Here is a 23,075-nt window from a genome sequence, read left to right as displayed (position 1 = left end):
ATTATTACTCGAGATATATGGAGTTTAAGTTTTTGCGCTCAATCACATCTGAATCGTTAATTGAAGCGTGTAACGAAATTTTTAGCAGGTTAGGATACCCAAGGCAGTTGCGGACTGATAATGGTCGTCAGTTTGTTAGTGTTGAGTTTCGAAACTTTTGCAAATGAGAATGCTTATGAGAAATGTTAGTCATCTTAAAATGATTCCCAAAGAGACGGAATCACCTGATGATACCAGCATGGAGCCCTTTCAAAATCCTGGCTTAGGTCAGGTTTCGGATTCAGTAACCCAATCCGAGCAGCAAGACCCTGAGGAGAAGGACCAACAAAACACGGATGGATTTAAGCTGAAGCTGGTGAGGAAGGAAGGGATGTGGGAACCGGCACGAAGGAGCTATTAAAGGATACGAACACATACAGGATATTAAGGAAAGACCCCACCTCTAGACTACAAACAAAAAATAACGAAATAGTGGACAAACTATTAAAAATGGAACTTATCTCAAGGATCGAAAGAAATAAGTTGACAACCACTACAGCATTACCACCACGAATATATGGACTACCCAAAATTCATAAAGAAGGAACCCCTCTACGACCAATCTGCCCCTCCATCGGATCACCGTCCTACGCACTATAAAAATACATAATTGACATATTTAAAAACATAACAATAGACTTCAAATATAACATTAAAAATTCAGAAGAATTCAAAGACAAAATCAACAACACATATATTGGCGACGATGAAAAATTAATTTCATTTGACGTAATTTCATTATTTCCAAGAATACCGACAGATCTAGCCCTGGATATAATTAAAAACAAATGGACAATAATACAAAAACACAGTAAAATACCGCAAACAATATTTATGGACATAATAAAATTTTGTATTCAAGAAAACAGATATTTCAAATTTGAAAACAATTTGTACACACAATTAAAAGGAATGCCTATTGGATCGCCAGCCGCACCGGTCATTGCAGATATTGTAATGGAAACTCTCCTGGACAACACGTTAGAAAAACTAAGACGACCTCCAAGATTACTGATGAGCTGTTCGCAATCACTCAAGAGGATGACATTAAAACTACACTGACCATTCTCAACTCTTTCGCCAATAATATAAAATTTAAAATGGAACTAGAAGAAAACGATCAATTAGCTTATTTGGACTCAGTAATAATTAGACGTGGAAACCGATTAAAATTAAAATGGTACAAGAAACCAATTGCGTCCGGACGAATAATCAATTTTAACTCCAAACACCCAAAACAAATGATAATAAATACAGCTAGAAGCTGTATGTTCAAAATTTCAGACACGGATTACCACGAAGAGACGACTCAGGAGATTAAATCAATGTTTACAGGTAATGATTTCCCAAAACACATAATAAAAACATTATTATCGGAACACAAAACAATAAAACAAAATAACGTTAAAAACAATAAAAACAAAAAATATATGTCAATTACATACGTCCCGGACGTGTAGCGAAATCGGAATGCTACGACAAAGAAAACATAAGTATCGCACATAAACCGGACCACACATTAAAATCTATATACAACAGAACAAAATCAAAGATAAATGAAATTGACAAAAAAGACATGATATATTATATACCGTGCAACGGCAACAACAACGAAATATGCAACATGATATATATAGGAACAACAAAATCGAAACTAAAAACTAGACTAGCACAGCACAAATCGGACTTCAAAGCTAGACACCATACGAACGCGCAAAAAAACAGCACTCATGTCCCCTTGTGCCAAGAATAAGCTCTCTCCGAACTTCGAAGAGGCGAGTATCTTATCACAAGAACAACACTATGCCAAACGATTCACCATAGAAATGCTACATATCATAAAAACACCTACAGACATACGGATGAACTACAAAACTGACACTGACAATTGCGCTCATTTATATGGACATTTACTAGGGAAAGAAAAATTAGTTAACAACTCCACGTCACCGGACGCAGACGTGTAAATTAAATGTATGTCAAATGTTAATGGTTTTCTGTTTGTTAATAATATTAAAGTCGTTGTTATTATTTTATAGTTGTCCTGAAGACGGTTGCCGAAGAGCATCCGAAATATATTGACAAATAACCAAAATTAAAAAAATTGTGGTATTTTTTTAAACATCCTGAGCTCGAGCCGGCTAACAACATACAGGGTTGCCCATATTACAAATAAACATTTGGCGGTTGGTAATCTTAATCATTTAATTTGTTCCAAGTAGATTTGTTTACATCAATTTTTGAATATGATATCTTTCAAATGGCCGCCTCTAGCGTTGATGGCGTATTGTGCCCTTTTTGCAGCATTTTCCATCGTTTTCGCCAACATTTCGGCCGGAATAGCGGCTATTTCTTCACGAATGTTGTCCTTTAGCTCTTCTAGGGTCCTTGGCTTGTTAACGTAAACCTTTGACTTCAAATATCCCCACAAGAAGAAGTCAGGCGGCGTCAAATCGGGCGAACGCGGTGGCTTTTTTTTGCTTATTTACGGTCCCATTCAATGTGAAATGGGCTTCATCGGACATGATAATTTTGTTCCAAAATTGATCGTCATCTTCGGCCATTTCGATGACTCTCGCGTGGCGTGTATTGTTCAATGGTAAAAATCTGCTTGGACTGACGCTTCAAACGCGGTATGTCATTAAGCGATCTGGCATCTCTGTCAAAAGTTATGGCGTCGTCAGATGGGTCCGTCGAATATGGGCAACCCTGTACATGACTGGGGTGTATTAGTATAGGTGTGTACATAAATAAAAAGATGATGCAATAATAACACATGTTGCATAAGAAGGCTGATTTCAGATATGAACATTTAAGTAAGGATGTTGGAATATTCTAGGTATCAGAGTACATATCAAAAACAGCACCAACTTTTTAGAGCTCCTGAATGTAAATCTGAATTCACAAAACATAGTTATTAAATTTTTTTTTTTTTTTTTTTTTTTTTTTTTACATTTGCTTTTTATTTATTGAATCTTCTCTGAATTGAGACTAACAATAAGTATATAAAATCTTAAATTAAAAAGCTATATCTGACAGTCAAGTTGACTGACGCGGGATTGCTGAGCTGGAAGGTCATTTCGTTGCAATCGGGTCCGGTTGGAAACCCTGGCGAGGCCCCTGACGAGCTGGTTTGGATGAGTAGGACGTGGTGTGGTGTGGTAGGACGCTTTTTGTTTCGATATTTCATCTTTTACGGGTAGAATGCCAAGATCTCTGTGGATGTTGTTCCGAACATACCAAGGTGCCCCAGTGATAGTACTCAGGATTTTTGATTGTGCTCGCTGGATAATATCGATGTTACTGCTGCTCGCGTTTCCCCACAATTGGGAGCCGTAAGTCCAGACTGGCTTAAGCGTTGAATTGTAGAGCAGGACCTTGAAGTCTAGGCAGAGGGGGGAGCGAGCGTTTATGAGCCAATGAAGGCTATTGGGTTTTAGTTTTAGATGAATTTTCCTAGCTTCGATATGTCTCCGCCATGTAAGTCTCCTGTCTAGGTGGACGCCAAGGTACGTTACATCGTCAGTTTGTGGAAGTGGCGTGTTATTCAGAGTTAGCGGGGGACACGTTTGTCTGTTAAGAGTAAACGTTATGTGTTTACACTTTTGCGCATTTATTTTTATACGCCAGTCTGATAACCACCTCTCCACTACCACAAGATGATCAGCTAGTAGTGCTGTTGCCTGAATTGGGCATTTGGACCGACTTAGGATCGCGGTATCGTCTGCGAATGTAGAAGTAGTTGGCCGCTCGTTTGTGGGAATATCTGCGGTGTAGAGAAGAAATAGAGTTGGACCAAGGGCGCTACCTTGTGGAACTCCAGCCTCTATCGTGTAATCGTCGGATATTGTAGTGTTGCATCTCACGGCGAAGGCTCAGTTGTAAAGGTATGACTCAAGTATCCTATGAGTGTTTTCCGGCAGTAACATTCTGATTTTATTCATAAGGCCATCGAGCCGCACTCGGTCGAAAGCCTGCGCAACGTCAAGGAATACCGCACTGCAGTATTCCCGAGACTCGAATGCAGTTCGTATTTCTGTTGTTAATCTATTGACTTGCTCTATTGTTCCATGGCTTTCTCGAAAGCCAAATTGATGTGCCGAATGCGCGTCTGAAGGCATTTTTCGAGCAGTTTTGACAGACACGAGAGTAAACTTATCTGTCTATATGAGGCTGGTATTGTGTGATCTTTTCCTGGCTTTGGGATCATTATGATTACCGACTTTTTCCATTTTTTTGGGAAGTAGCCAAGTAGTGTAATCCCGTTAAAGAGTTTACAAATTACCTCAACTGCACAGTTTGGGAGTTCAATTAGCATCTTTGGAGTTATTAGATCACCGCCTGGGGCCTTTTTTGTTTTTAATTGCTCGCTGATGACTTTTGCAACAGAATTGGAGCCGTCTCAGTTCCACCTCGAATTGACGGCGACGGTAGTGTGAATGAATTATTTGCAGGGTTTGGCTGAAAAACATTTCGAAGGTGTAAAGCAAATGTACAGGCTCTGTCTTTGTCGCTTCTGGCCCAGCTGCCTGAAGAGTCTCTTACGGGAATTACTGTTTCGGCCGGCGCACTTAGATTTTGGTGGGCCCTCCACAGGGGATGCTTAGTGCTGGTGGGTGAAAGTTTCTCAATATACTGGCCTTGTGCTTTTTCTTCTTCGTGCCTTAGAGCCCTGGTAAGTCTGCGACCAGCTTCCTTAAGACTATGTTTTGAGGATGGCGATCTGCTGGTTTGCCAAGCACGCCTCAAACTTTTTTTCTCCAAAACAAGCTGTTCGATTTCAAGGTTAGTTTTGTGTTGGTGAGTGTGCCCATCGCTCCCTTGCGGTGTAGCGACTTTGGCTGCTGCGACGAGTACAGACTCCAGTGCATTGGCATAGCAGTCGATGTCCTCCTTGAAGTTGAGCTGTGGAGTTAGTTCGATGTGGGAACTTACGTACTTTTTGAACTTCTGCCAGTTCGTTCGATGCGACGTCAGCCTGCAAGGGTGCTCGATTAATTCCGGGCTTTGAAGAAGAGTTATTAGCACTGGTGAGGGGTCCAATGATAGATCCAAAAGCGATTTTGCAGATTAATATCTGCGAGAAATATTTTGCGAGAAATATTTTTTGTCACAGCAAAATCAATTAAATCAGGTAGTTTTCTAGGATCTGTTGTCCAGTATGTAGGACTTCCTTGTGAAACGTAGTCCAGTTTGTTGTATGTTTTGATGAGTGCATTATATAGTTGCCTTCCTTTGGGGGTCACAAGGCGGGATCCCCAGTGTGTGTGCTTGGCGTTGTAATCACCTGCTGCTATGAATCGCTCTCCAAGTGAATTGTAGAAGTCCATGAATTGGTCTTCGGAGACTGTAAAGCGGGGTGGGCAGTAGACAGCGGCAATGGCAAGGTTGCTGGTGCCCAACTGTAATTTTATCGATGTAGCTTGCAGATAATTTTTTGCAAACCATTGGTGAAAGTGGTGTTTGATACGGTCTCTTATTAAGATGACGGTTCCGCCAGTGCTTTACCATCTGGATGATCGGTGCCGTAGAACGTGTATCCTCGTATTTGAAAGTTATATTTGCTGGTGAGATGCGTTTTTGTCAGCAACATAAAGTCGATGTGATTTTCGTTCAGAAATTGAGTTATTTCAGGTATATGCCGTGAAACACCGTTGGCGTTCCACAAAGTTATTCGAAGGCTAGGCATAATTTATTTGGACTGCTGAGCTGCAAGCATTTGTAACAAGATATTTTGGTTTTGCATTAGAGTTTGCATGGTGGTTTTCATGAAGGACATAAATTTCATCATATTTTGTTGCAAAGTTATCATCATAGTTTCCATGTTACTTTGTGGCTGTCCCATGGCCTGCTGTATGTTATCGGTTTTCGGCTCTATGTGAGCTGTGCCTGATCTTAGAGCACTGGTGTAGGAAATGCTGTTGGTGGTAATTGAAGGGCCAAATGATGACCTGGCTGCTTTTGCGAAGAAAACTTCGGGTGTCGTTTGTGATTTCATGTAAATGTTCTGGCGTGCCGTTGTCGCTCTTTGCATCCGACTTTTCATCTCCTTGTAGACTGGACAGCCTCTGTAGTTTGCTGTGTCTTTTCCTTGGCAGTTTACACACTTTTTAGTGAGAGAGTCTCCCTTGTTGGCAGGGCAGGGTTCGGAGCCGTGGCAGTTTCCACAAGCTACACAAACTGACCTGAGGGTGCAGTAAGCCCTGGTGTGTCCGTATTCCTGGCAGTTTGTGCATTGCACTGGCCCGTTCCGTTTGTGCGGCTCTTCTACTGTGATCCAACGGTGCAGAAGGTACTACAACTTGTAGATCGGGTGCACTGCGTTTTTTTCAAAGTTCTGCTGTCTGGCTCCAGCTCGACCTTGATTAGTGGTTGCGGCTTCTTGTTTTTGTTCATAATGTTTATAACATTTTTGGTGCAAAGCCCGTTTTCTTTTAAAGCCTCTATAATTTCAGAGGGGGTCACATCGGGTTCTATTCCCTTGAGCACAACTTGTAAGCCTTTGCAACTTTTCAGCTGGTACGTGTAGTAATTCTTTTTGACATCGTTTAAGTACTTCGACACTGCTCGGAAATCATCTTCGGTTTTGGTTTGAAGTTTGGTTTCGCTTATATTCCCTTTTTATAAGCGGAATAACATGAAAGTTATCCTTTCCGAGATCTTCTCCCGAATAAAGATAGGTGGGGCCTTATGTTTCTTTGGGGCTAATTCTTCGTACTCTGTTTCAGGCTCCGCCAGAATGCAAAATTTATTTTCATTTAATGGCCCGAGATTTTCAGGCCTTTGTTGGTACGGTTTATTTTGGGCATATTGCCGTCAGATTTTTTTGGGGGGGTTAGCTTGCGCTTGGAAATAATAATGTAGCGATCCATGCCTGTCGGCATGGCCGAACCTGCTTGCGGAATTGTAATTTTTTCTACCGTAGCTTTGTTTTTGCCGTTTGACCCGGTTTTTGCACTTGGTTGTGTTGTTGCTTTACCCGCTGCAGAAGAAGAGAGTGGAGTCGTTATTGCATTGTTGGCGACAGAGACCGTTGTAGTTGACGTAGTAGTTCCTATTTTTGTTGCACTAGGTGGCAGAAGCTGGGTTGGAGGTTTGCATTGCTCACTCCATGGTGTTTGAGCGGTGAAAAGCAGGGCGGGAGAGCAAGAACTAGCTCTCTGGTTTTCGGCGGTCAGTAAACTTGCACTTTCGTGCACTTTCGGTTCTAGAGTATTACTCGTGAACGAGAAATAAGCATTGTTACGGGCCAAAGAGAGACGACGTTTGTCTTGCTCTCTCTGAATTTTTTCACGGGCTTCGTCTTGTTGTTTTTGGCGTTGAGTGCGCTGATCCACGTTCTCACTCATTTATTGATAGAGCGTAATATTAATTAATAAATTAACTAAAGCTTTAGTTTACATATGCGAATTAGCATCGCGAATCCCAAAACCTCGCGTTTATAAATTTTTTCGAACGTTTTCGACTTAGTGGCTTATTGTTTTTCCGGAGAGTTAAGAAAACACGTCCACACGCGACCGAAGTTGACTTGATATGTTATTAAAAGTTAAGTTATTAAAATGTGCATGAAGAATTCCTAAATGACATTCACTCTTAACATGTTGTATAGGTACTGCGAAAGGAGTACCTTGAGAGCACAATGCCTGTTCACCTTAGAGAACGGTGACGCATTGTTATGCCTTAAGCCAACGACAGCAGAAGGAACCACGAGCGGAACCTGCAACTGCAGGTTCTGAGCTAGTCGCACGATATTCGTAGCGAGCAGAATAAACAAAATCAGCTTGTTACATCTGGTGCCCAAAACGTGATGGTGCTGACAGTAAAACTCAGCATAAAACAGAAATGAGAAAGGGATGGATTTATCTCTTCAAGAAAGAGGATTTCCCGGATGTGTTATCCAAGCTTGTCTTTATCCTGGAAAGCAGGTCAGAGGACATACAAAAGGCTGTTTCCGAGTTACCCAGGAAGCCCCAAAAATTGGCTACATTTTGGAGGAGACCTACGGCAAACCGGGCCCAAGCGTCAAATTGCTGAGCCCAGACGCCAAACAGCTTATAGCCAGTCTGGGCGTGGAAAGCATAAGGGAGACGGGAAGGACTGGGGGTTCAAGTTAAGACAGAAGACTAGAGTAGCAAAGAACAAGGGCGGCAAAGTCGTAAAACAAGTAATAGAATGGTCCTTTAAATTCGACGGCATAGAAAAGCAGCTGGAACGGTCTGCAAACACCGATAGCCTGAACCTGGACATGATTCCCCTAGCAATGTCAGAACTCCTACAAGGCAAAGCGTTAAAGTGGTTTATTTCCAACAATAAACAATGGAGAACACGGGTGGAGTTCAACGAAAGCTTTTAAACGTATTTCCTACCGAGGGGATCTTTCTCAAAGCTCTCAGACCTAGTGAAGCTGCGGATACAGGGATTCAGAGAGAGATCTCTTTAAAAACATATAAGGTAGAGAGGAGGAAGCATCTACAAAGCCACAATCGGCACCGGAGCAACAGCAAGCTTTATAAGCGAGAGGCTGACGGATGTATAGGCTAGTGAAGGAAGGGCGAGACGGCAAGTAAGGTTGGCAGATGCCAGATGCAGCGGGATAAGCACACAGCTCAAGGTAGGGATTGAATTCGGCAACAAACGCTTGCCGGTGAGCCTGCTGATCCCACCAAGAGTGGTAGACTCGCTGGTGGTTGGAGTCAATGCGAAAATAGAGAGTGCGAAAGGTAAAGTCGCAATGGATGGCTCAAGAAAAAATTGTTAATGGCGGTGGTCCAACACCTCAGATGTGCTGAGAAATACTCCTTAAAAAATTATTGAATACCGAGCTCGCGGTTTTTCGAACAATGCAGGGAACATCAAAAATATCCGAACACCGAAACACCATAAAAGACGACAAGTCAATCAAGCAAAGGTACTTCTTATAGAACCCGAAAGTGCAAGGAGAAATCAATGCAAAAGTCGATGAGTTGCTACAAATGGGATGCATGGAGCTTTCGAGAAGCCCATGCAGCTTCCCGATCGTCAAATGCCAAGCCTATAAAAGATGCAGTCCCAATGCCAAGGATATACTACATAATGGACCAACTCAGGGAAGCAAGATATATAAGTAGCTTGGTTTTTAAAGATCGCTACTGGCATATTCCCCTTGAAGAAAAAGCTCACAGCATTCACAGTGCCAGGAAAGGGACTTTTCAAGTCGTTTAGGTTATGTCATCAGACGCCTTAAGCAAGCTAACCTGAGGATAAATTCAGAGAAGTGAGATAGCGTACAGGAAGGGGCAGCTGAACGTGATGGCTGATGCACCGTAAAGACAGCCTCTGCAAGGAAACCCAGAGGCCGGAGAGACATGTGTGAGAAAATTAATACACAACCACAGAAGTTTCCGGACTACCTCATGGAGGGAGGCTCCTTATATAGCCATATAGCCAAAGAGAAGATGCTGCAGCACGGAAGCTTTGTGAACCACTAGAGCTGAGGGAAACAGACCTAAAGGAGGATTACGACTATCCAGCTGCTGGACATGTCGGAAGTCGGAAAACTATTGCAAGGCCGGCGGCATGCTTTTACTGGCCAGGAATGCATAGTATCGCCCGAACGGACATGGCGGAAATGGGAGACATATCTCAAATACAAGCCTAAACAGATGCAGGCAGCTTAAAAAATGCTGACGCAGATACCCAAAGAACCATGGGCAACAGTAACTTTTTCGGACCATTGCCAAGATCGGAGTATGGAAACCAGATAGGTTTTCGAAGCGCACACAGTTGGTGACACTACGATCAGTAACGACAGAAACATTTCTAGGTTTGGAGCCTCAAAGGTGGTAATAAGGGACAATGGAGTACAGTTTGCCAGCCGAGCGTTCAAGAAACTTCTCAGCGAGATGCGCATTAAACCACAATTCACAGCGCCAGACAGACCGCAGGAAAATGCGACAGAAAGAGCAAACCGAACCGTAAAAACTATAATAGCGCCATTTGAAGGACAGAACCAGAGGAATTGGGACGAGAAGTTGGAATCAACGAGAGCCTCAGCTGCCCATCGCACTTTACGACAGCGAGACTATCGGCACAGGAAACCATGCACAGAAACAATGCAATATCGCATCGTCCATGTCAGCGAGCTGAGTCTACGATTACAAAATACGGACTACCAGCAAAAGGAGCGGACTACAATTGTCGGGCATATTCCAAAATCAGTATAGGACGCAGGACACAAGGACGCACAGTGACCCGGACAACGAGTCAAAAGCCTGCAACAACAATAGGTTTGGACTACAGCGTCTTATATATTCCTTATCTATATAGAAGGCAGGAAAGGATGCAGTGACTCAGACAACGAGGCAAATGGATTCTGCATCGAGCGCAATCACGAGTCATCCATCGCTAAGCCACGAGGAATAAGGTGTGCACAGGAAGGTGCAAAGGCACTCAGGCAACAAGGCAAACGGTTTCAGCGTCGGGCCCAGGCCAGAGTCAACCGCATAAAGTTGAATAACTCTCCACAAATAAAAGAAAACTTTGCGAGCAATCACGAAAGCAGAGCCTACCGGTTGCCAGATACGCGACGATTTTGCCCATAGTAGCAGTAGTAGAAAGGGACATGAAGAGTCCGAGAGAGACGCCAACAGGCGAGAGAGCGTCTGAGTGCCGGGGGCAAAAAAAAAAAAAGGAGGGGGACAGCACCGGACTTCGGACCCTGCTGGTGCCGTGCGCAGAGGGCGAAAGGTGAAACAGAGGCCTATATAAGATGGCCGAGCGCAGGAAGCTGGATCAGTTGATTAATACAAGTCAACAAGTACTAGTCATCAAGTATCAGTGGATCAGTAATCGAGTAACCCAGTCATCAGTGAAACAACGTTAAAATCAAGTGGAGTCAACAAGGAGCAACATAGCTACGTCGAGACGTTCGAGAGTTAGAATTTGAAGTCTCCGAATTGTGACACAGGTAGCTGCCAGACAGACATACACGCGACATGACGCGGGACGAGCCATCGCAGAAGACGTGGAGCTGTTTTGAAATGAGTTCTGTCAAGTCGAATCCGAGTCATCATTTTTGCAGATTTTCAATCTTTGCGGGGATTTCAATATAGACCGAGAGCTTATATCGAATCCTGGTTGACAATTTCTAGATTCTAGTGCTGCCAATAAGATCTTTCGGAATGTTACGCATAAGTTTCGTTTGAGTGGAGGCCCATTTTTTAAGCTTCATGTTTGCAGGTCAGAGTGCTGAGATAAGTTGATCTCGTCGCCTCTTTAAACGTCTTGCTTTGAAGAACATTGCTTGCTTATGGGTACCGCATTTTATCATCCAGGAGAAATAGATGGAGAGCTCGCATTGCCGAATATGGAGCCGAAACCGTGCCGAACGAAACGGTGTTGAGACTGTAGTCAATGATTTTGTCTTGAGCATTATTTCACAAGTTGCGTTGATACTTAGCATCTGCGGGTACATGTCAATACAGCGGTACATATTTTAAATGTCTGCTGCGAAGGCATAACGAATGACACCGCCCAGATCATTTTGAAGCGTAAGACCGATGCGTAAAATGTCGTAAAGATACTTTACGTTGGAGCTTTACCGTTGTGACCCATTATGCGATGTTGCTTCCGAGATTTGGACGAGTTAAAAGTGTTCCTTGATGCTGGTGCTGTACTTCTGATGCAGTTCAGGTATCTTTGTAATTTTCCTTTCTAGAAAGTGGAAACGATTGAGAGCTATTTGGTGGGACTTCCCAATGTCTTGTGTAATGTTGAAATCCGTTCTTAGGTATTCGAACCATGTATTTTCCGTTCGGTTGTCAGAAATGCATTCGTTTAAAATGGTTCTCGCAGTTAGTTCTCGTCCGGATCCAAATTGGTCCAAATCAAAGAGTTTGCTGATGAGGGCGTCCAAGCTAGTTTGAAAACATCGAATGCTGACAAGGTTGGTGCTTCCTCGACTTGCCCAAATACAATCCATTGCAAGTGCGTGATCGAACGTTGTTGGGAAAATTTATATGTATGATAACAACATTAAATAGCACATCAACCCGATTCGCAGCGTTCACAAATATAGCCAGATTTAGTAGAGAGACCCTTGATACTCAGCCCAAGTCCTCAAAGTGGTAGGCTCCGAGAAAGCGGAGTATGCTCCCTTGAAGTGCTAAACATGTGGAGCTTTGTACCGGGCAGCCATATGGCCTATGGTACAGTTCTCCGTTATAACCCCTGTAATGGTCGGAATCCTATTCTTGCTGAAGTATATCAGGCCAGTTCGTCTGGCTCACTCATCTTCTTGTTTTTTTTCCAATTTGAGCGATTGTTGAGTATGCTGAAGAAGTTCCCGTTCCGCGATTGTATTGCGCTCAAGCACGTTCCTGGTAGTGTTGTAATGTTGTCTAAAACCTTGTTACTATGCGCGAGAGGGCTCTGATTTTCTATGGCGGCATTTGCGCGTTTGCGCTGAGCCTTGTTTCAATCATCACGCCAAGGTACATCATTGCCCTGGCGGACTTTAGGACCGCGTTACCTGCGCGAATCGGAGCGACCTCGACCTTTTTTCTGATGCTCGGGTCTAGCTTAAGCCCTACGCTGATTATTCATGACAAGATGGGCTCGATGTTATGGTTGTATACCTCATCGTGTGGTGCAGCTCCTTTTCCACCACGACTCCAGAGATGTCATCGGCGAAACTTACTACTTCGGTCCTGCCTGGCAACACCAGCTCAAGGACTTACGTTCTAAAGTAGGGGCGCTTTTACGGACCCTTGTGGAACTCCACCAGCGTTGCTGGCTGACAGCCCTACCAGAAGGTTCTAAGTGAAGGACCCTGTCTCTGAAGAAGCTCATTATTATCCTATGGAGATATGGAGGCACATGAGCCGCTCTCCCGCACCGTTTTCAACAGCAGGTCATGAGCTGCAGTACAGTGGATCAGGTTAGCTAACATCCTTAAGCCCTGCTGGTGCAGCATTGGTCTTGCTCGGACATTCCGCTATCCGGCGGCACTTTTCTCCGCACCTTAAAGCACTTAAAATACTTCTTGATTAAATCGATCTCGCTGATACGGCACCGTGACTACCCGACATTGATTTTTCCGATTTTTCCAGAATGTAGGCCTTGCTGGCAGGAACTGCGGTCGACGCAGCCTGGCTGCCGCTTGGGAGAGGGCGTAGCCGCCTGATTCTGTGTTCAGGGAGTTCTGGGAAGCTAGTGCCTTCGCCAGTTCCTCCCAAGTAACCTGTTCGTCGTGGTACCGAATTAAAAACGATTAGCGATTATCGTCGCAGTTTCCCCGTCGCCAAAAACACTTCCTAGATTCTCCTTAAGTCGCGAGTTCCCCTTATGAGCGGTCTCTCGTAGTTCCACAAGAACGCCAATTTAGGTTATTTTAACTCCCGCCATTTTCTCTCCTCTCTAAATTTGAGGTCTTGGTTGCTTACTGGGCAGCGAATAATGCATCTCCGCCGTCAGGCTTATTATGAGGAGCATTGTGAATGACGGAGTTGGCGCAAGCCATGCAGCCTGTCATAGTTGCGGATGATGGGAACCTATATGCAGAAACATCAAGGTTTGTTGTAAGCTATTTTTCATTTTGGAGAATCTTCTGAAATATGCTTAACAACTCAAACAAAACTTAAATTTTCTGCATTAAAATTAATGCATTTTGAAAATTTAATACTGTTTTGTATTAACAACGCGAAAACTTGTGAACGCAGTAGTTCGAGACGATTTTAATTGCGAAACTTGTGAAAACTATGTCGAAAGCGCGACGAAAAGGAGTGGCTACGATGACGTTCGATGGATCACTAACAATTATATTTCAATAATTTCTTTTAGAACCTAACTTATGCTACGGTGGCGAGAGACGGGGCGAATTCGCAAGAGCGAACGGACGAAAGCTTTATTGGCTCCCGCTCTCGCCCTACAACTAGTGATTTAAATACAAGCGCTGAGTGCGCAAACACCGCCCCCTCTGAAGGGACGACGTCCTTCAGCCCAGAACGGGCAACAGGGCCAGTCGGTGGACAGCTCGCCGATATTCGCCGTCCTGCGTCCTGACGTCCGCCACGCGAACCTTGCTATCGGCGCCGGCGTGCACCGCTACCACTCATCCGATCCTCCACTGCTGGGGCGGAAGGTTGTCTTCTGCGACGACGACGAGCGCTCCCACGACGAGGTTGGGCTCCCCCTGGTGCCACTTGGACCGCTGCTGGATCGCTGCCAAAACCTGTGCCTGAGAGACGAGACACCTCGTCATCGTCGCAAGCAGGCTGATCTGGTCCGGGAGCGCCGCTGATGGTGGGGCCAGAAGAGGGCCGCCGATGAGCAGATGCCCGGGGGTCAGGGCCTCGCCGTCGTTCGGGTCGCTGCTTAGAGCGCCGAGGGGCCTGGAGTTGAGCACGGCCTCCACGCTGGTGAGCAGAGTTCCGAGCTCCTCCGCGGTCAAGAGGTCTTGGCCTAACGTCCGAAGGAACAGGTGCTTTGCAGACTTCACATCTGCCTCCCATAGTCCGCCGAAGTGCGGTGCTCTGGGCGGTATGAACGCAAACTCGCATCCTTTTTTTGATGCGAATGTTTCGATACCGCCCCCCTGCTCTTCCAGGCGGGCTCGGAACTCTCTCATGTGGCGATCTGCGCCGACGAAATTGGTGGCGTTGTCGCACCACACCTTTCTCCGGAATCCCGCGACGACTCACGAACCTTTGAAATGCCAACAAGAAAGCATCAGTGGTTAGGTCAGACACTAATTCTAAGTGGACCGCTTTGGACGCAAAACAGACGAACAAGGCCACGTACGACTTGTGGCGTACGACGGTGGCTTACCACGGATACGATACGTTGTGCTGAAGAGACCACAAAAATCAACGCCACAAATATCGAACGGGCGAAGAGCTCGAAGTCTATCTGCTGGCAAGTTTCCCATAATTTGCGTCAAAAGTTGCGGCTTACAGCGAAAGCAGCGCATGCACGACCGAACTGTTCGTCGGCAGACTTCTTGAGCATTAACTAGCGAGATTTTCTCGCGCAGACGACTTACGAGAGCTCGTGGGCCAGCGTGACAGTTCGTAACGTGCAGGTATGACACATAGGATCTGACGAACTGTGAGCTTTTAGACAGCAACAACGGGAATTTGGCTTCGTACGGGATAGGAGCATTCAATAACCGACCCCCAACTCGTAGCAATGTCGAGGAGCACCAATCTAATTTATTTTCCTGAAGAAAAGGGTTTAACTTTTGAATATTCGTTGCTACCGGTTTATTCTTCCGAATTTTACTTATGTCGTCCCTGAACTCGTGAAATTGGACAGCTTCGATAATTTTATCAACAGCGAAATCCAGTTCTCTTGGCGAAATACTTTTTTCAAAGGGCTTCGACACCTTTCTGCACCTTTGAATAAAACGAAAAACCCACACGAAAACTCTCAGAAGCTTCAGGTGCGACGAAAAGGACTCTATTTTCTGAAGCACATAATTTGGCTCTGGGCTGACTACGAGAGCTATTGCCGATTTGCGTAGCTCCATCGACATTACATCAGCCGGCAGTTCGAAATGTTTATTTACAGGCCAATTATTTTCGGAGTCTAGCAAGAACGAAGGCCCACTGAACCAAATGGACGTTGTAAGCTCCTCTACGTCACATCCTCGGGACACTATATCTGCTGGGTTGACTTTCGTGGGAACGTGTCTCCAAATTGCTTTCTCCGACCACTCCTGAATTTCTGCAACCCGGTTCGAAACAAAAACCGACAACGACGAGGGATGGGTTTTAATCCAGTGTAAAGTGATCTCGGAGTCTGTCCACAGGAAAACATTCTCAATGGCCTGACACGATTATAGAGATCTGCTAAAAGGTGAGCTGCACACAGCTGAAGGCGAGGCAAAGTTTTCGTCTTGAGGGGAGCTACTTTCGATTTGGCGGTCAATAAAGACACTTTCAAACCTTCAGCAGTTTGAGTCCGAACGTAGATGCACGCTCCATACGCTCGCATGGAAGCGTCAGCGAAACCATGTATTTGAATCGGGACTTGTGGATCTGTGTTGACGAATCGCGATACCTTAATTTTAGGCAGCTGCAGAAGCGTCGCTTTAAACGTCTCCCACGACGTGAGCAACTGCATCGGTAGCGACTCGTCCCAATCTAATTTTCGAAGCCACAGTTCCGGCAACAACATCTTTGCCTTTGTGACCAAAGGACACAAGAGGCCAAGTGGGTCGAAAAGTCGAGCAGTCACCGACAAAATATTTCGTTTTGTCGCGCGAAGATCCAGGAAAGAGTCATCCAACCGAAATTGAAAGTAATCTTTAACCGGTAACCAAACCACGCCAAGGGTCTTGGTTACGTCTGAGTCTGCCATAAGTGGCATTACAGCGCTATCAGATGCGGATAACTCTGGGCAGTTTGAAAACCACTTTGCCAATTCAAAGCCTGCCTCTTGCAAGACCTGAGAAACTTCGTCTCGAAGGCTTTGCAGGTCCTCAACGCATCCGGCGCCAGTCAACAAATCGTCAACATAAAAATCATTCTGAATAACCTTTGCGGCTTTTGGATGAGTTGCTTGCGCCATCTCTCCTAGCCGCATTAAACACCGAATCGCCAAAAAGGGGGCTGGCGAAGTTCCATATGTAACGGTGTTCAACTTAAAGATTTTCAGGGACTCAGAAGGATCTCGTCTCCATACTATGAGCTGGAAGTAACGATCAGCTTCGTCCACCATCACTTGGCGATACATCTTTTTGACGTCGGTCACAAGGGCAAACTTATGCAATCTAAACCGAAGCAGAGTCGAGTACAGCTCCTCTTGAATAGTTGGGCCTACCATCAAGATGTCATTCAACGCTACCTGCGTAGAAGTACGGCTCGATGCATCGAAAACTACTCTCAACTTAGTTGAAGTACTTTGTGGCCGTAAAACGCATTGGTGCGGAATGAAATAGTGCGGAGTATTCGGAATTTTGTCATTGGTGGAGGACATGTGGCCCAGTGAAACATATTCCTCCATGAATTCAATATACATCTTCTTCAGCGAAGGGTCCTTTGACAATTTCCTTTCTAGCGAAAAAAAATCTACGTTTCGCAACTTCGTATGACGAACCAAGAGTATTTGGGTCAGATTTAAACGGCAAACGAACCGAAAATCTACCGGACGACAATCTTTGAGTATTTTTCTCAAAGTGTTGTTGACAGAGTTGTTGCTCAGGAGTATGGACATTAGCCTTGGGCGGCAAGTCCTCCACAGACCAAAATTTCTGCAGGGTTGTGTCAATTGACTCCAACACTTCCTCCTGGCAGCTGAGATGTACCATTTTTTCAGCGTTTTTATTATTTTCAGAGGCACATCTGCCTGACACTATCCAGCCGAGAACTGTCTTTTGTAGGATGGGGAATTCAGGCCCCTGCTTTATCTGGCCAATAGATAAAAGTTCAAAGAATGTTTCAGCGCCGATAAGCATATCTATTTTTTGGGGCTTGAAGAAGAATGGATCTGCCAACTGAATATTTTCAGGCACCCTCCACCCGCTGGTGTTCACCGCTTGATCCGGATGATAACCAGAAATATTTTTCATAATCCAAAAATCGGACGACGATTGGCTGTTCCCTACTCGCGACTTCACAATCGTGTGTATTTTTTTTTGTGGCTTGGGCATTAGTTCCACCAATGCCTCGCAAGCTCATGCACACGTCCTCTCTTGTAATTTTGAGCCTCTGAGCGAGCTCGTCGGTTACAAAGTTTATTTGTGAACCAGAGTCGAGCAACGCTCGAGCTAATACAAACTCGCCGCTTTTTGTTTGGACGCTCACAACAGCAGTTGCAAGAATGACTCGATCCGATGCATTCGCATGCAAAACATGCGAAGTGGATGGAGACTCCTGCATGAGCGTGGGCTGAGAAGGAGGTGGCAACGCGAGATTTGTGTTTGGGGCATATATATGTAGCAAAGTGTGATGTGAGGAATTGCACACTCTACATCTGTTCGATTTGCATTTTTTGACAGTGTGACCCTTTCTTAAACAGTTAATGCATAAGGGTGCTCTTTTAGCAAAATCGAATCTTTGCTGAACTGTCAGGGCTGCGAAGGAAGCGCAGTTTCCAATCTGATGTTCAGCTGAGTTGCAATACATGCATTGAACAGAGTCGTTCCTGGCAGCGACAAACGAAAAACTCCTATTTCCATTCTTCTTAGGGTTAGATTGGGTCTGCTGAACAGTTTTGGGCTTGGAAGCCTCTTCTGCTACCATGTGTTGGTATCGCCTGTTGAGGGCCGCCTCACATGCGCTCCAAAGTGGAAGCGAAGTATAATCTAACTGTTCTTCCCATTTTCTTTTAGTTCCTGCATCGACCTTGCTCATTACCAGATGTATTAAATTGGCATTAGTAATGCGTATATCATCCCCAATAGACAGTAAGGAGTCATACAAGGCTGTGACCGTGTCGATGAGGGTTCTCAAGGCTGTAGCTGAAGGCTGGGAAATTTTTTGCAAATTAAAAAGTGTCGATATGTTGTCAAAACAAATAAGACAATCATTATTGTACACCCGCTTCAGGCTAGCAAGGGCTTTGGGATAATTTTCCGCAGTGACTTGGAAGGCCCTAACTGTTCCTAAAGCGTCTCCAGCTAAACACGAAATTAAATGATTGAATTTTTTAATATCGTATAAAGTGTCATCTTTGTCAACGAAAGTTTCGAAAAGGCTTATAAAATTTTTAAATTCGGAGTGTTTTCCGCTAAAAGTTGGGAGAGCAACGCTCGGCAAACGGCATTGAGGCGGGCGATTTGCTGGCGGAGCGGATTTCTCGATGTTATTTTGTTTCGACTTATTTAAAATTGAAATCAGCAATGACTTTGTCATTACGGCCCTCTCTTCCAACTCTTCGCGGTATACATCTTTTGTATCTTTCACTTCTATTTGGTTTTGCAAAAGTGAAGCATTTTCAATGTGCGTATTTAGAATCTCTAATCGACACTCAAGCTCGACCGGATTTATAGATATTTTAGCTTCTTTTAAGTGGCGATAAGTTCGGTTAATACTTTTCATGCAAACATCTCGTTGGTGTTTAAGCTCGATATCCTTAGTTGCCATTGCGTTTATTTGTATTTATTTGGTTGGTATCGAAGAGGTGTTAAATATTTATTTTTATTAAATTATTTATTTGTTAAATAAAAAAATAAAAAATCAACGAGTAATATACCGATCGCTCACGGTGTAAGGGAGCTAAGTGCCGAGAGAATTACAGCGAAAAATCTAAATAGGGTTTTTATATTTTTTATATAAACCCAGCGACAGTATATGCCGCACGCACGCACTGTAGGGGAGCTACCGCTCAAGCTCAAGCGTACCGAAAAAACGAACAAACGTTTAGGCAGACCGAAAATTGCACTGCTGCAGCGATCGAGAACGAAAACGACAAAAGATAACTCGAAATAGCGGCAGCGGTGTCGGTGTGCCTGTGTATGTGTACGCGGCTAGCGGCTCTTCCTATGCAGATGCTAACGGAGAATGATACACTGACCGATAACTAAGGGCAACGAATATACAAGCCTGACGCCAAAATGCGCGCAAAATTATGAAAAGCGCGGAAAAATTGGAAAAGCGCGGGAAATGTTCGGACAAATTGCTGCGAAAGTTATTGCCGCTAATTTTCTGAGAGCTACACTTTTCACAATTTGCACTTTTTTCCAGCTATTTTTATTTATACCCTAAATTGGTGCTCACTACGACGAAAGTTGGGGGAATTAAGTTCGCACTAATTGGGTCGACGACGAGTATTGTATTGCTTGTTTTTTGGCCAAAGCGATTCACATATAATTCGAAATATATTATGTTTATTGTAGAATTTTGGTTGTTAGTACATGCAAATTTTTATTTCTTGGTTAGAATGCTCACTATCTACCGATTTTTACACGAATGCAAAAAGTTGAAAGATGGGCCAAAACACAGTTGACAAATCGCCACAGATTAACTTTCAACTTTTGGCACTCTATACCTGGATGGCCGACTTGATAATTGCAACTTCCTTTTTGACTTCCATTTGGCGGCAGCAGCAAATTGAGCAATTAAATTTGCCGAAACGTCAGGCGCAACTTCAAGAACGGCAGAAAATTTCCAGCGACGAAATTATTGAATTTAATTTATTGGCCGAACCGACACGAATAAATTGGTTTTTGTTGTTATTGTTTATAGTTTTTCACCGAAAAAAATATTAAAACTCGCGAACTCTACTGCTGATCACGTCGGGGTCACCATGAAAATTTAATACTATTTTGTATTAACAACGCGAAAACTTGTGAACGCAGTAGTTCGAGACGATTTTAATTGCGAAACTTGTGAAAACTATGTCGAAAGCGCGACGAAATGGAGTGGCTACGATGACGTTCGATGGATCACTAACAATTATATTTCAATAATTTCTCTTAGAACCTAACTTATGCTACGGTGGCGAGAGACGGGGCGAATTCGCAAGAGCGAACAGACGAAAGCTTTATTGGCTCCCGCTCTCGCCATACAACTAGGGATTTAAATACAAGCGCTGAGTGCGCAAACACATTTCTTAATAAGAATAAGATACAGGTCGATAGTGTCGCCAAGGTGTACCGACTACAGCTTCATGTCCCCAAAAAAATTGAAAAATATTCGTGTTTAGTGGTAAACGACCGTGTTCTTGGCATTCAATATGTACCTTTTCGTTATCCAAATCAGCGGAGAATAGTCCGTTTTTTCGGCATATATCACTGAAGGATAAGAACTTCTTCTGCTAATTAGATTTATCAGCCTTAAATGATGACGCAGTTCTGCGGTCAAAAGGCGTTTAAAATTATTGAGCCAAACTGCTAGTTTTTAAGCAAAAGTTGCATTGTAGACTCTTTTATAAACAATATTACTTACCTGTACAAGCGTTCTCCCATGTTGTACGAACTAAAAAAGCTTTATGCTTTATCGATGCTGTGTATTTCTTTAAAAGTGGCTGGATATATGTTCGCTTTTTATCTGAAATGCAGTAATAACTATCAGAAAAATCCACAAGTTAAAGTTTCTTCAAAATTATATATATGGTTGATATTTGGGTGATACAGAAGCCTTTAAAGATTGAGTGCCTAGAGGAAATACTTTTTTCAAATTTTAAATTATACCTACATTGGGAAATAAACTCGCCCCATCAAGGAGAGCAAGCCACGCTACGTCTTTCACTTTTGGGCAACACAGAACGGGAAAGAGTTATAGATGTCTCTCTAGAATACATATGGAATATCCGGTTAAGGGAACTTTTTATCTCTATTTTATTTTTTTTTTTTTTTTATTTTATTTTCTATATGTAGAATGTCCAATCTTCCAGTGATTCCAATCGAGATTACGGCTTTTTTTGGTACTATTTAAGTAATAACAAGAAAGAACGCTATAGTCGGGTTCCCCGACTGTTAGATACCCGTTATTCAGCTAACAAATTTCAATCTAAATATTCCCCCACAAGACAATCGGAGTTAAGGTGGCGCCATCTATCGCGCAGCATAACCAACACCAGAAGGTTAAAGCGTACAGTACCCCCTCCCCCCAAAACACTGACGCAGAGTACAACAACTAAGGTATATCAAGTCACAGCGCGACGCGACAGACGTGGTAAGTGTTTCGCGATTTGTGGGCGTTAGAAAGAGCGTTTCAACTTGCTCTGCGTTGAAAGAACTAGAATTTGCATGCCAAATATCAAATCTCTAGCTTTTGTAGTTTCAGAGATGTCGACGTTCATACAGACGGACAGACTGACATGGCTAGATCGACTGGGGTATCGATCCTGATCACGAACACAAAAACTTTATACGGTCGGAAACGCTTACTTAAACCTGTTACATACTTTTCAACGATCTTCAAGTAACGGGTATAAATATAAATTGAAAATCTGCTGCGACGGTCCGTTGCGATGGTTACAAAAAAGAATAGGTTCAGGAGAAAGGGCTGGAAAAGGGACATACTAAACAAACTTTAAATTGGATCTCTTGGGCTAGGTTTGGTAAAACGCTCCACTTTTTATGCCTAGTTGCATTTTTACGAGACGACTTGTCCAACTTGTTTGGATCCAGTCTTCCGAAGATTTATTAAAAAACTATACATTTTTAGCTAAAAAAGGCGTAACAAGAACACATCCATAGCTTATTAACTTGAAAAGTTACAGACAAGATATGTCGTTATAAAAAGATAGTCAAACCCAAAATCGTGTGTTACAAGCAAAATTTGATTTACGTTTAAAGTTTTATATTAAGTTAATTCAATTATCTATGATCCAGCCGATTCCCAAGGTTTTGATGTATAGGTTAACGCAATCACAATCACAAACTAACAAAATGGTCTTGGGCAGTAATAGGGCGACATAGATCGAGCTTTAGAGATAAGATCAACACTGTACTTAGAACAGTGGATTTTTGGATATCATACGCGCCGGTCATCTACTCAACTTACGCAAACAACGTTGTAGTTATATAATAAATCGTCCACTTAAGAGCATATTTGGGAGAGTCGTTTTAAAGCTATATGATAAGTATTTATCATTACATACCATAGGAATTAGGAAAATAGATAAAAAATAAAAGTTGCATTCTTTTTGAATATACGTGACGACTTTCACCTGGATCCGAAATTCCAACGACTTTTTGAAACATTAGCTAGTTTTAGCTACAAAAGGCTGTACAAAGGTACACCCATAGCTCATTAAGCTACAGACAAGTGCTATATGGTAAAGGTACTGTCCAAATGCTAGTCGCTCTGCTTCAACATTGTTAGTTTAAATAAAATTGAAATTTCTCAACGGCACGCAGCAATAAAAAATGCCTGTGTAGCTCGAAAGCTAAAATACATGGCTGAAGAGGTCCGAATGAGAACAGTTTAAAGGTGCATTTATTTATTCGATTGCTCAGTCAATTTTTGTCACAAAATTTGGTAGCATAGCGCCACGACTTTTTACTTTGTTTGATCTAATAGAACTATTCAAAAATTTATAATTTTTGTATGCGAAGAGACCAATTTATCGTGTTCACTATCAGGAGAACCCAAAGTCTTGAGGATCTT

At 43.3% G+C, this 23,075-nt stretch overlaps 1 protein-coding gene across 2 annotated transcripts in view; it reads right to left on the bottom strand.

The window, feature by feature from the left end:
* The window catches only part of LOC128263953 (meiosis regulator and mRNA stability factor 1-like), a 518,128-nt gene that overhangs the window by 399,481 nt on the left and 95,572 nt on the right, over nt 1-23,075 (bottom strand). For both annotated transcript variants that reach the window (XM_052999232.1, XM_052999231.1), the window contains exon 2: nt 20,907-21,008. In XM_052999232.1, coding sequence (XP_052855192.1) covers nt 20,907-21,008 — 102 coding nt within the window. The remainder of the gene's footprint in view (nt 1-20,906; nt 21,009-23,075) is intronic.

Source organism: Drosophila gunungcola, unplaced genomic scaffold (assembly GCF_025200985.1).
Source record: "Drosophila gunungcola strain Sukarami unplaced genomic scaffold, Dgunungcola_SK_2 000033F, whole genome shotgun sequence".
Classification (NCBI taxonomy): Eukaryota; Metazoa; Arthropoda; class Insecta; order Diptera; family Drosophilidae; genus Drosophila; species Drosophila gunungcola.
The sequence above is the reverse complement of the archived record's forward strand: the minus strand, read 5'-3'. Positions and strand labels throughout refer to the sequence as shown.